The 13,390-nt window shown below is 51.1% G+C and overlaps 1 protein-coding gene across 1 annotated transcript in view; it reads right to left on the reverse strand.

Moving 5' to 3' along the window:
- The window catches only part of CSMD2 (CUB and Sushi multiple domains 2), a 668,360-nt gene that overhangs the window by 319,884 nt on the left and 335,086 nt on the right, over positions 1 to 13,390 (reverse strand). The window contains exons 7-9 of the mRNA XM_079924609.1: positions 12,382 to 12,459; positions 7,133 to 7,220; positions 6,304 to 6,428 (exon numbers count right to left, since the gene is read on the reverse strand). Of these exons, the coding sequence (XP_079780735.1) occupies positions 6,304 to 6,428; positions 7,133 to 7,220; positions 12,382 to 12,459 (291 nt within the window). The remainder of the gene's footprint in view (positions 1 to 6,303; positions 6,429 to 7,132; positions 7,221 to 12,381; positions 12,460 to 13,390) is intronic.

The following is a 13,390-nucleotide window of genomic DNA, read 5'->3' on the forward strand; positions in this document are numbered from 1 at the left end:
GACTTGTAGCTGCAACATCTTTCAGAACTGCCTCCTCCAACTCCTGCCGTGAGTGAAGCCCATCTCCCCCTCCTGGGTCCGCAGCACTCTGCAGTGGAGAGCTTTCTCCTCCCCGCCAGTGTTTTGTTCCACAAACAGTTGCTAACCCCCCGGAGGAAGTCTTCTCTGACTTTCATCTGTATCTCACTCCACTGACACCAACTTTCTCTCCACCATCAGCTCCCTGTCTTCTCGTCCATCCTTACCCAACTTAGACTCCATGGTCCACCATTATGATCATTTTCTTGCAAATTCACCTAAGTCCCTCGCTCCTTTTTCCTTTAAATGATTGCCCGAAAGACATCAACTGTGGATGAACTTCTCCACCTACATTCTCTAGCCCTGCCCCCATGCAGTAGAGCTTTGCTGGAGAAAAATCACATGAGTAGGAAGATTGGTGTCATTATAAATTCATGATCACCCCCCTCAGAAAGTCCTGGATATTGTCCAGCAACTCTGCCATTTAGCCCTATTAAGCTCACTCTCCCACTCTGCTCAAAGACCCTTTCACGCCTCCTGCACGTCCCTCGGACCTCTCACCTTTCCCCTTGCCTCCCCTTACTCTCAGGTGATGACCTTGCTTCAGTCTTTGTGGGTGGAACAGAGGACATTTGGCAGGCGTGCCCTCTCTCTCACCCCCCCAAGTCTGCAATCCCGTCTGCTTATGTGCCCATCTTCTTCCTTTCGCTTCCAACAGAGGGATGGCTCCTTCGCCTTTCAGAGGTCAGCGCCTCCTCCTGAGATCAGGTGCCCCTGCCCAAGGTCAACCATGTCCGTGGCCACACCCAGGGCCCGTTGTTCTGGGACCCAGGAGAGTCCATCTGTGAGATCTTAAACTCCATCACCCCGTTCCTTTCCCCACTGCCTACGCATCCAGCAGAGTGACTTTGGTCTCCATGCACCACCTGCTGTCCTAAACCCTAGGTCTCTCCAGACCCCTGGCTCCCTCATTCCTCGCCATCTCTCCATCCCCTCCTGACCCTTCTTCTCTCACTACCTAGTCTGGACCTCAAGACCCTCACCAGCAGCTCCTGTGACACTCTCCTATCTGCCTTTGATTAACCATCTCTATTCCTAATCCTGGGTGCCCGGGGGCTGCCAGGAGAACCATGGCATCACCACAGACTTGTGCTTTGCCATTGTAATGGAAGCTTTGGCCCAAGTCAGTCCTCTCTCTTGTCTTTGCTCCATTTCCTTGACAGTTCCTTACAGGGGCAATTTCAAACATCCACCCCTTAGTTGAGCCACTTAACCCCAGGGGCTGCTCTCCACTCTTTGTTGTACTCGACCTCTCTAAAGTGTCTGACCCTGCTGACCCTTCTCTCTCTGTGAAACTCACATTCACTGGCTTCCATGATGCCTCTGGCTCTTCTCCTACCTCTGCGACTGATCCAGCTTATCCATTAACTCCCTAAAAGTAGTTGTTTAAATGTGGGCAAAGAACATACAATACTTTGCACAGTTCCTGCCAATTTTCTGTGAGTTCACAATTAGATCAAAATAAATGTTACCAAAAAGTGGGGGCAAGGGGGAGGAGAGGCTGTTCTATGAGGTTCCATCTAGTGTATTTACTCCAAATTGGTGTCCAGGTGCAATTTTCAAGTAGAATTAGGACAGAGCCTTTGGACTGCGGTGGAATCCCAGTTCAAAAGATTAGCTTTGGGCCTTTGGGCAAGTTGGCGGACCACTCCAAGCTTTAGCTAAACATAAAACATGGATGTTGTCTCTTTCCTTGTAAAGAAATTATAAAAAATGTTACTGTACTGCTTTATACAAGTATAAATAGCTTAATAAATGGGAGTTTTATCATTGGTACATACGTGTAGGTAAGGGGCTCAGGGAGCAATGGGGCATGTATTCTAGTGAAGTCAGTACATCACCCAGGGGAGAATAACCACAGAGGAGAGGAGAGGAAGGCGGGGGTAGCATGGGGGAGGGATGGGGGCAGGGGTGAGGGGGTGGAGAAAAGAGGAGGGGAGGGAGATGAAGACAGAACTCTGAACAACATTAGTGTTTAAGGGGGAGGCCCAGGGAGCTGCCCCAAGACGGGAGACAGCCACCTGTAATTTTCACGGCATTAAATTAAACTTTTTTGTGCAATATTTCCCACATTTCACTCCCACCTTAGGAGAATGAGCGAGAAGATTCAGAGCATTTCAGTAACTTGCCCTGTGCCATATGGTATGTTACTAGCAAGGCTGGAAGTTGAACTTAGGTCTCTGGGTCCTGAGTCTGGTGTTCTATTTACCACAAAAGCTCTTATTCTAGGAAGAAAAATAATGTACGACTTTCTGTTGATGACCTACTCTGTGACTCAGTAACTGTATTTCGTCTGGGGCTGGTACTCCATCCCTATCTTCTGTCAACACCAATTTGTGGTCACAGGAAACCAGATCTCCTGGTTGTCAATTTGGTCCTCTTCACTCCATCAGTGGTTTACAAACCGTGTTCCCCAGAACCTCAGGGCTTCCCTGGAGGTGGCTTCGCGGCTGCTGGAAGTGGTGAGAAGGGGGCAACTCCAAATCCCCCGCCCCTACTTCATTGAGAGAAGCTCCACGGCATCTATTTCATTTATGGGGCCTCTGCAAACGCTTTTTTTAAAAATATTGGGCTCCCTATGTGAAATAAGTTTGACAAGCCCTATATTATACTGCCTGTATCTGGGCCTGAATAGAATTAGTTTATCAGGATAACAATGTTTCATGTTGTCCTCAATTCCAAAATCAAAATTTTCTAGTAGTTAAATGAGAAGCTTGTTTCTTCTGGTGGGAAGGGAAGAAAGAAAAGGCCTGTGAATATCTAATTTCAAATTCCCAAATGAGGGCACGTCCCCCAATTGTTCATTCATTTCAATCACTGATTCACTCAGGTTGTCCTCAAACATTTGTTGAAAACCTATCATTTGCCGGGTCCCATGTTTTGGTAGAATTAATTGTGTGGAAAATGAATGTTTAAAATCAAATCATATTTTAAAGGCATAGAGGAAAAATAATACCACTGTGTGTGGCGGTGAATCCTTCTCAGACTGTGATCTTTTGGTAACCTGCTTATTAGGGGAGCTATCGTGGAATTCAAAGAGTTGTGACCCTTTCTATTTTTAAAGTGGGTTTCATTTAAACTCTCTGTTAAGAAATCACAATTAGAATAGTAATTCTGACTAATTAAAAATAAGAGATTTTAAAAGGAAAACTTTCAAAACTGCCAAAATTAAAGAACCCCCCCCCCTTGAATTTAATATCTAACTCAGCCCTTGGCCTTCAGGGAAGTGCAGGACAGATCATCCAAGCCCAAACCCAGCAACCTTTGCTTTTCTCTTCCTCCCTCACAATGACCTTGGGAGAGGGAAAAAGAGGGAGAGAGTGGCAGGAAGGTGAACCTGCCCTAGAGCCCCCTCTCAACCACAGCTAGTGCTGGCCACTTTCTATAAAATGGCTTGTTTCAATTTGGCAGTCACTAGGCACTGGAGGTTTTGTTTTCCCAGTTCACAAATGAGGGCCCTGTGGCTGAAAAAGAGGAAGGAAGCCGCCCAGGGCCAGCAAGCCAGCAGGAGGTAGAGTCGGTCTCTAGATCAAAGTCTGTGGGCCTCCCAAGGTGTGTGATTGCAACAGGACTGGACAGGACAGTGAGGAAACGGGCTTCTAAAAGATCTGGGGCCACTAGAGGCTGAGGGTGCGCTCTGAGGCGCGGGGAAGCTATATCCTGACAGGCCTTAGTTGTTTAGTTTAACCTAAACACGCTGCACACGAGCCTCACAGATACGCTGGGGTCACTTCTAAGTGAGGCCTTTCATGTCCACTGTCTCCTCTAGTTCTCGCAGTAATGTCATAAAGCAATGCTCTATAATCACTGCCTTTTACCAAAAGAAAAGAGATTCACAGAGGTGAAAAGACACCCGGCTAAAAAGTGGTAATGCTTGGATTTGTACTCAATTCTGTCTGGCTATGTTTTCCGTGATTTCCCCTCCACTTCCCAGGGGCAGAGGATGGGATGAAAATGGATGTGAAAAAGCTCGGCTCGATGCTTAGTCAATAGTGTGGCAGAGAATGCAGAGTCCAGTGGGTCAAAGTCATTGGAGGGACTTGGCTGGGGCACACAACATGTCTGGAGAAAAAGACGAGCACATCACTTGACTGTGCACTTTCTTCTGAAACACCAGCCCTTCCCCACCCTGGGCTTATTCATGTAAACAACCACCATTACTAAGAGAACAAGCTGCCTCCAATGAAAAGGTCTTGCGGAGAGATCAGATCCCACCACCTCCTGAAGGCATCCTTGTTCTGGCTCCTCAAAAGGAATTTTGAAATGACAGACAGGCAAAGGGAGCCTTGCTCCTCAGACTTGATAATTCTGTGCCTGTCTACTCAGCTGGTGCCTTGGTTCCCCAGAAATGGAGTGTTGCGCTATTCAATTATTCACTTATTAAATCTTCCGTTCAACACACGCCATTGAGCACCTACTGTGTGCCTGGCCCTATTCAAGGCAGTGAACGAAACAGACGTCCTTGCCCTGTAGAGCTTATATTCTGGCACAAGGATGTTTGCTCTCTTGTCCAGCACGTCCCAATTCATAAAGTGTTTCCATATCTACAACTCCATTTGACCCGCACATTAACACAAGATGGGTAGGGTAGGAGCCATGACCTACATCTACCAGTAAGAAAATAAGCCCAGGGAAGATAGGGGCTTTGCCAAATTACCCATGGCCAGCTGGTGGCAAAGCTGAGAGTAATACCCAAGAATTCTTTCATTTGATTTTTTTTTTTTTTTTTTTTTTTTTGTGGTACGCGGGCCTCTCACTGTTGTGGCCTCTCCCGTTGCGGAGCACAGGCTCCGGATGCGCAGGCTCAGCGGCCATGGCTCACGGGCCCAGCCGCTCCGCGGCATGTGGGATCTTCCCGGACCGGGGCACGAACCCGTGTCCCCTGCATCGGCAGGCGGACTCTCAACCACTGCACCACCAGGGAAGCCCTTTTGTTTGATTTTTTAGACAAATATTAGTTAAGTGGAATCTTTGAAATAATATAACTAAAATCAGTGGGGATGCAAAGCACATTATTAATTGTGGATCGTGGCCACCTCAAAGTTGAGTGAGAATGAATTAATCTAAGGCTTATTTGAGAGAGATTTTCATGACCCTCTTCCAGAGCGCTTATCAACACAGTAAAAAAAGGGAGTGGGTCTCAGCTCCCACTTGCCCCTTCCTCAGTGCAGCAGTGATCTCAGTTATTCACCCTGGACGCATCTTACTCTGCATGAATTTCATCTCGATGCATGTGCCTGGAGAGAGACAAAGAATCTCCTTCTTAAACTGGAAGGATCTGGACGTAACTTTACTGGGCAGCACACTTTCTCTTCCAAAGGGTCACTCAAAAGGGCAACTGCTGTCTTTGTTTACAAACTCTAGAGTGATTCCTTACTTCTGTACCAAGAACTCTTGAGTCCCGGTCATGTGTGCAAACAATGGAAAAAGAGAGATGAATGCAGTATAGGACATGAGAAGCTGTCTAGTGGTGCCCTGCGAGATGAGGCCAGGGGCTTCTCTACTATAGAAGCAGCTGCTGTCCTGTCCCAAAGAAAAAATACACGCAGGTCTCATATTCTAAGATTATTTGGGGGATGGGGACTTGGCCAGCCCAGCCTTGGTTCTTGTGAAACCTGGGATGGCAGGGCCCCCGAGAATAAGACGTCCAGGTGTGAGGTTAGAGGAATCCCACAGAGAGGCCTTTTGAGGTCATGGTCCCTGTTACTCCTGCATAGCTCAGAGCATTCTTTCAGAAGTGACAGGTCTGTTTATTGCTGAGTATGTGGAAAGACACAAGGGCATTGAGATGGAGGGTTTGGGATGTCTGTGTGCTATAATGGAAGGATTCAAGGTGACATGTACAAAGTGACTTCCCTTCCCACCCTTCCCATCTAGGTGCAGCTGTAATATCTTGGTGCAGTGGGCCAGAAACCTGCTCATGTGTGACTCCCTGACTAGACTGTCAGGTGCAGGCAGGGCAGGGACCGTGCCTCTCTTCCCCATCTCTGTTACCTGTTATCTCTGCTATCTCCTGCTCCTGGATAGGCCTGGATACAGAGGAGGTGCTAAATAAACGTGTTGGGTTCATTAGTAAATGGATGCAGAATCTGAGGTGTGGGGAGCAGCGAGAATGAGGTGAGCCAGTCTGGATGAGAGCGTGGACTCAGGCATCAGAAGCTGGGCTCCGTCCTCCATGCCCAGCCCAGCTTGCTGGCCAGCCTCCCTTTCCAGGGGCACCCTCACCTCGGCAGACCGGCCTGTGGTCACTCCAGGCTGCAAACATGTCGCTGACTTTCATACAGGTGATCCGCTTGGACCCTTGCAGGTCATAGCCCTCGTTGCAGGTGAACTGGACGCTGGATCCTAACCTGGGAGACAAGGCGTATCTGTGAGCTCCACCCCTGGGCCTGCCAGGCCCCCCCTGAGTCCTTCCTAGGTCCACAAGGAAGCACCATGCCGAACTTTATTTCTCCTCTGGCCCTTAATCTCCGCTCCACCGTTTATCACTTAAAACCTCCATTGGAAGGAACACCTGCTCTTCATCTTCTTTTTTGGACCGTTTAATGGTTTTAGGATTGAGTTAAAAGGTGACTTTGTATGCGAAACAGCAATCCTCTGAGATAAGTATTAGGACAATTGGGACAGCTAAGAGTGGGTGGATGATACCCATAAACTTTCATGAAAGTGGAGGATTATGAGAAGATGCCTCGATTAGAAAAGCTAGAAACTTTACAAAATGCACTGTCTCGGGGCCCTAGGGTGTCCTAGACTATCGGAGGTGTGAGCTGCCTGCTGGCACATCATTCCTGATGATGGGAGCCCTTTGTACCCTGGGTACAGGTCTGCTGGGTGACACTGGCAGTCTACAGCCCTCCCTTCCCCCTTAAGGTGTGGGTACTAGTCCCAGGACTGGACCAAGAGAGAATGTCAAAGGCCAAAGCTCTTCTCCAGGAAGCGATTCTGTGCCCACACGGTCCTCTCCACTCTACCTCCGGGAAGGCCAGTCCCTGTCTTCCCCCCAACCAGGCCATCGCACCCTTCTTGTAATAGAACATTCCCGAACAGGTCTTACCTGAAGTCTGAGCCTAGTCTCTTGCCCCTTTCAGGTATGCCAGGGTCTGGACACATATTATGCCCTTGGGACACACCAACCTGAGTTACTACAAGGCAAAAAACAGCACAGACAGAGATGGATAATCACAGGAAGAAACCAGTCGGGGCAGTGTCGCAGGGTGGGAGGTGGACGCAGAGACAGAAAGAGGCCCTGCTCTGCTGGGGCCTGTGGGGTTGCTGGGGTCTACTGGGCTCGGGTTTCCCAAGTGTGCAGAGGGGGAGCTGCTTTTGACAAATTCCTTTGGGAGCAAAGTCCAAGTGAAATTCATCAAGAGCGTGTGGGCTCAGAGGCACCCCAAACCAACAGCCATCCCGTTCGTTCCCTTATCCCGCACCAGCGGCCAGAGGGGGACAGTCCACAGCCCCCGGTGACCTCCCCACCCTTCCAATCTGCTGATGGCGGCTCTAGATGGGATGAGCCCCCCAACCTCAGCCCCCAATGGAGACATGACTCAAAGAAAGTTAAATAAAAGGTGGATGTGTGGTCAGAAACGGTAAAGAATGTAAGAGAAAGCTGCAGTCTGAAGTTCAAAGCAGGGACTTGAGCTCAAACACGGATATTTCTGCTGAGAAACCTCTTCCCACCGGACAGTTCTCAATGCAGAGTAAGCGGTAACCAGAGCATCCCCCGCCCATGCCACTGGCCGAGGGCACCGAGGTAGCACCTGCGGTAGTTCTGGCAGGTGCTGTGATGCCCTCACGTTCGCCAACACCAGAGTCCTGTTTTTAAAAGCCACGTGCACAGTCCTCTAGGTTAAAGGAGAAGCTTGGTCAAAGGGCGGCGGATACACACAAAGTCAGTTTTCTCCCGTCTCCAGTGGAGAAGGTGGAAACCCTTCGGCCCCTGCAGTTCATTGTTCTTGAGATGCTGTGAGGCTAGAACTCCCTTACACCTCTGGAGTCCTGGCCTTGGCAACGACCAGGAGCCAGAGTTCCACTCAAGCCCTCACCAACCCCACAGTCCCACCTCTAGACGAGGGATGACGGGGAGTCTGGAGCAACGTTCCCTGAGTTGGCCCATTTCCCTCTCACCCAGTCAAAGTCCCACAATATAAGCAACGTGCTCCATCACTCACTCACTCACCCACTCATTCCTGCACATGATACACAACAGGCATTAATTGAACACCTACTGTATACAAGACTCTATTTGGATACAGTGGGAAATGCCAATGTCAGGTATAAGATATGACCACTCCACTGTCCTCAAGGAGTTACATGAACTATGGAAAGAAACTACAGAACCACAACGGGGAGGTGATGAAAGATACAGCTACAGGGAGGTTCAGAGAGAGGACCCATCTCATATTGCTGAGAGAAGCATGGAAGGCTGCCTGGAGGAGGCAGCATTTGACATGGATCTACTGAGATAGTGGGATTTAGATACATGATAACAGAGAAATGGCATTTCAGGCAGACAGATGGGCCCGGGGAGCAAGGTGGAGACACGGAAACCGAACTGTAAGTTGTTCGGTGTGCCAGAACAGGAGGGAGGGTATGAGTGACATGGAGGAGTGAAGGTGAAGTGTCAGAGGTCAGACTTTGAAGGGTCTCAAGTCTGATCCTAAAGATGATGGGAAGAGTCCTGAGTGGGGAAGGGCACTGTAAGATCTGGATTGCTCAGAGGGAGGCCAGTTACTGTGAAATGGGTTAGAAAGTTTTGTGTTCATTCAGGTAGAGGACAACAAGAGCCTGGTAGTGGGGACAGACATGAAGTGACGGGAATGGACGTGGCAAAGAAAGAGTCATCAGGGCTTGTGAAAGAGCAGGGCATGGGGAGAGGGGGCAGGGGACTTCCCGGCCCAGGGACCTGTGAGGATGCAGTGAGTTGATGGAAGTGCAGCAGTGGGGAATCCCATTTTTGACTCAGTTAGTCTCATTTCAGACCTGAGTTTGAAGCTCATTCCTACTGTTAGAAACCTGTCCAAATCTCCAGGGAGCCCCGGGTGTGGCTGGCCAAGGGAACCTGGGCATTTGGACAGACTGAGCGCTCAAGCCAGAGACCGGTTACCCTCTTGGTTGTGTGGTGACGAGTACAAGGCCTCTTGGGCAGCCTCCTTTTCTCCAACATTCCACAGTGCCAGGCTCAAGCCAGTCGCTCCCACTGGACGTTCGTCCCCTACTCCCATCCCCTTCCTTGCCAAACCTCTATTTCTGAAACTTTCACATCCTCAACTAAGCTACGTCAACATTCCCCCAGTCCAGGACCCTTCGGGCTCAGCTAATAAGACAGAAGCACCATCTCCAAAAGCAGAGCAAGCCCCTGCCTCCTGGGGCCTCGGTGTTTTGCGAGCAGCGGGGAGGAAAGAGAAAACTGGGGCTTCCAGGATCCCCAGGGGCAGGAGGGAGAGAGGACCCCTGAGCTGTACCTGCGGGTCCATCTGTTGGCAAGCCAGCCTCACGGTGATCCATCCCTACTGAGGGTTTCTGAGCTAAGCGCCCACCTTCTTCAGGCCCTGCCTACTCAACCCTGTGCACCGACCACCCCCATCCAAAGGCCCTGCTGACCACCACATGGGAACCACACACCACCTTGCAGCGTGTTAAGAATGCACGGCAGATTCTTGCCTCCTTCTCTCGCCCTCTCGTTCAGAGCTGACACTGCTCAGCGTAGCATAGAGGAAGGCTGACCAATGAGGATGTGGCTGGACGGGAGAGCTGAGGCCGTGGCGAAGCCCACCCACCGAACCGCAGCCCCTGACATGTATGGCAAACCTTGCTGCGTCCCCTTTAATCAGCCAGCTCGAAATGAGGCCCAGGCGCCATCCAGGAAGTTGCAAGCCCAGTGGTGAGCAGCTCATACCCCCCCAGTGCCCTCTCTTCCCGGGAGGACCGAACAGGTGACGGCATCCCCGTATGAGCCTTCAAGGCTCCCCGGAAACAAGCAAACTCAAATCCCAGTGAACCGTTTACTGTTGGAGTTACGGAGGCAAAAGGCTTTTCCCCTTTCTTTCCCGAGTTCCAGCCTCCCCTGCCTGTTCAAGACCAGCCGCTTGTGCTCGTAGCATGAATTTGCTCGTGGCTGCAGAGGGAAGAGACTGGAAGGTGATCCTTGCCCCGGTCCCTATGGTGAGGAAGAAGCCGCCACACACTCAGAAAGACAATGCCTTCTACCCAAAGCGAAGGGCGCCACAGACACATGGGTGGTCAGAACCAATGGCGGGGGGCCGATGGTGCCCACAGACTGGTAAAGGCAGCAAGTAGGATCCAGGAGATGTAAGTGTGGCCCACTGCTCCCCTGAAGTTCAGGACATCTGTCCACAGGGAATCTGGGCAGAACCCAACGGGCCAGACCCCTGCAGACATTTGGTGACCTGCCCCCGAGGCAGCTTGAGTCATACCCATTCCTCCCTGAAGGAATCTCAGAAAGGAGACCAGTACCTTGTTGTAGAGAAATGTATATTTTTTCAAAGAGGTTTTGAATTTTTTTTATTAAAATAGGGTTTCTTCATCTTTCTGAGGGAGTTTTTGGTACCTCTGAGAACTAATGAAAACCATAGACCCTTCCCTTCCACCCCAAAATGCACCCACAACATCACATGTGATTTTCTAGCGAGTTCAAGGACCTCCTGAAGTCCTAGGTCAAGAAGGCCCATCTCAGATCCAAAGGAGAAAGGGAGGATAAGGTTTTGCATCCCCATTCTACAGATGGGGAAACCGAGGTGTTAGGGCCTGGGGTAACACAGTTACCTAAGGACACAACTGGGAAAGAAACGTGCTCTCCCAAGTCAGAGCAGTTTCCTTAACGTTTGCCTGTGGCCCCAGGGCAAGCTCTGAAGTTGAATCGTGCCTGCCTCGGCGCCTCTGGTTTCCTGCGGCTGCAGAAAGAAAGAGCCTGGGAGGGCCCGGGCCATGTCTTGAGCCTTCCCTGCAGACTCCTGACCTAACCCTCTGCTCCTTCCTTTGGCTCCCTAGTCAAGCACAGAAGCAGGGCCTTCTGGCTGCCCTCTGCCATCCAGGCCACTTGTGGCAGGGTGACCAGACAATGGTCCCCAGAGGCAAGGAGTGGTACCTGTCTCCAATTGGAGGACTTGAAAGGCCAGAGAAAACCCACAGCCAGGCTCAGTTTCGTCACGGCCTTGGGACCAAACTGCCTCTCCCCGCGCTGCTCCCTGCCACCCAGGCATGGAGCTGTGGACCCACCCATGGCCTCTCTCCAGCAATTACTTCCAGCACCTCAGCAGAAGGGAGCACATGGAGGTGAAAGAGGAAAGGAGAGGGTCAGCAGGGAGCAGAGACAGAGAGAAAAAGAGGGGGAAGCAGATAGGGTGAGGGAGGAGGAAGGAGAGGAAAGTGGAAAGAGGGAGGACGAGTGGAAGGAGACAGAGAAGGGCGTGAGAAGCAGAGGGCAAAGGGAGGCAGAAGGTAGACCAGAAGGCCAGGTGTTTGGGGGACCAAGGGAGGCTCCCTGCCGCCACCTCCAGAATGAAAACGGAGTGTTTCTTGGAAAAATCTGCTCTGCTTTCAAGTCCAGCCTCCTGGAGTAGCCCAGAACCTTTGGGAAATCCTTCCTATGCTCTAGCTCAAAAGCCCCTTAGCACAGGCTCTGATCAGGTGCTTCTGGAGTGACATTCCAGACAACTGCCCAGCATTGGACATTCTCCTTTTGATCTTTCAAACATCAATGGCAGGAACACGTTTCCATGGACAGAATCTGCCCCATGTCCAAGCAGGGAGCCCCCGGCACTCCGCCATCAGCTCAAGAAGAAGGACCACCCCCCGCTTCTAGTCCACGTTTTGCCCAGCCAGCTCCATGGACCCTGGTGGAAGGTTCTAGGCACTCCCCTCTCTCCCCTTCCCCCAATCTTGCCTTGGGAGTTGGAATCAGGGACTTGAAGCCTCCAAAATCCCAGCTGGAGTTTACTGACTCCTAGACGAGCCAGAAAAAGGATTGTCTTAGCAGGTGGAAGTGATTCAAAAGGAAAAATAAAGAAAGAAATGTAGCAGTAATGACTCCCTGGACTGCAGTTAGAATGGGAAGTGAGGGAGAAAGAAGAGGCAGGAGGGGAATGGGAGGAGGAACACGAGAAGACAGAGGGCAGGTCCCGGGGCTGCTCACTGGGCACCAGGTTAGTGTGTGCGTGCGCAGACCCGGGCGGAGGGAAGCCGGGCTGAAGGGACATCAGCACAGCATCATCTGGCTTCCCCGCGGTCACAGCGCCAGCGGTTCTGGCCTCGAGCGAGAGGCCTGGCGGGGCGGACACTTACACACAGACGTCTTCTGGCTGTTATCTTTGCTGGGCATCAGCTTCACGCCTCGAGACTTCAACTCAATTTGCTTCTTGACTAGAGAAGAGGTGAAAGGAAAATCAGGCTTAGTTGTCATATGGGACTGGGGATGGGTCCCTCTAGAATGATCCCTCTCTTAGCTTGGGACATTCCGTGGTGAGTCAAAGCCAGAAGCCCCTCTGGGCAGGGATATACTAAGGGTAGCGCTCAAGTGCAACAGGGTCTCAAACACGGAGAAAGAGCTGCTATCAAGGCTGGCTCTCTGGGGTGATCTCCCTGCAAACTGGTAGTGAGTGTCCACATGCGAGGCCCCGCAGCCCACCCTCTGCAGCTCTGCTCTCCTCCCGATCCAGTTCTGGCCAATTTCTGGACCAGCCCTGGCCAGGTGTGTCGCATTGCATTAGGGCCCCAAGTTGTCACCCTCGCTGTAACCACAGCTGTTGCAATGAAATGTGACTGTAGTCCTTCCGGTTAAAGAGGTGGAGTATATTTCCTCACCCCTTGGCTTTGGGTTTGGTCACTATGGAGACCTTGACATGTCCAAAGCCTTGAAAAGCGCCTGCCAGATTAGGCTTGCCCACTTGAATCTCTGCCATCTTTGGGAGAAGACATGGCTGGTCCTGGGAGGATGAGAACATGAGGAGCAGAGCCCACCATCCTAGCCGAGCCCAGCCCACACCAGCTGACCTCCTGTGAGCAGGGGCAGTCGAGTCTGGGAGGTCACTGGGGGATGGTCTGATGGATTGAACTGGGTTTTGATCCCAACACTAAGTCCAGTCCATAGCTCATCAGGACTTGGCCAAATACCATACAAAGGGCCCCAGAGCCAGAACGCCACGATTCCAAAGGCTATTCCTCTGAATCCATCAACCTCCTTTGGGTCTGAGTACCCCTATGCTCCAAAGCATTCTGCTGGTTGCCAAGGGCTTCATCCTGTCTCTGGTTATATGGCTTGGTTTATCTGTCCAACCCCAGAACCCCCTGCCGG

Source organism: Stenella coeruleoalba (assembly GCF_951394435.1).
Source record: "Stenella coeruleoalba genome assembly, chromosome: 1".
NCBI classification, from domain to species: domain Eukaryota; kingdom Metazoa; phylum Chordata; class Mammalia; order Artiodactyla; family Delphinidae; genus Stenella; species Stenella coeruleoalba.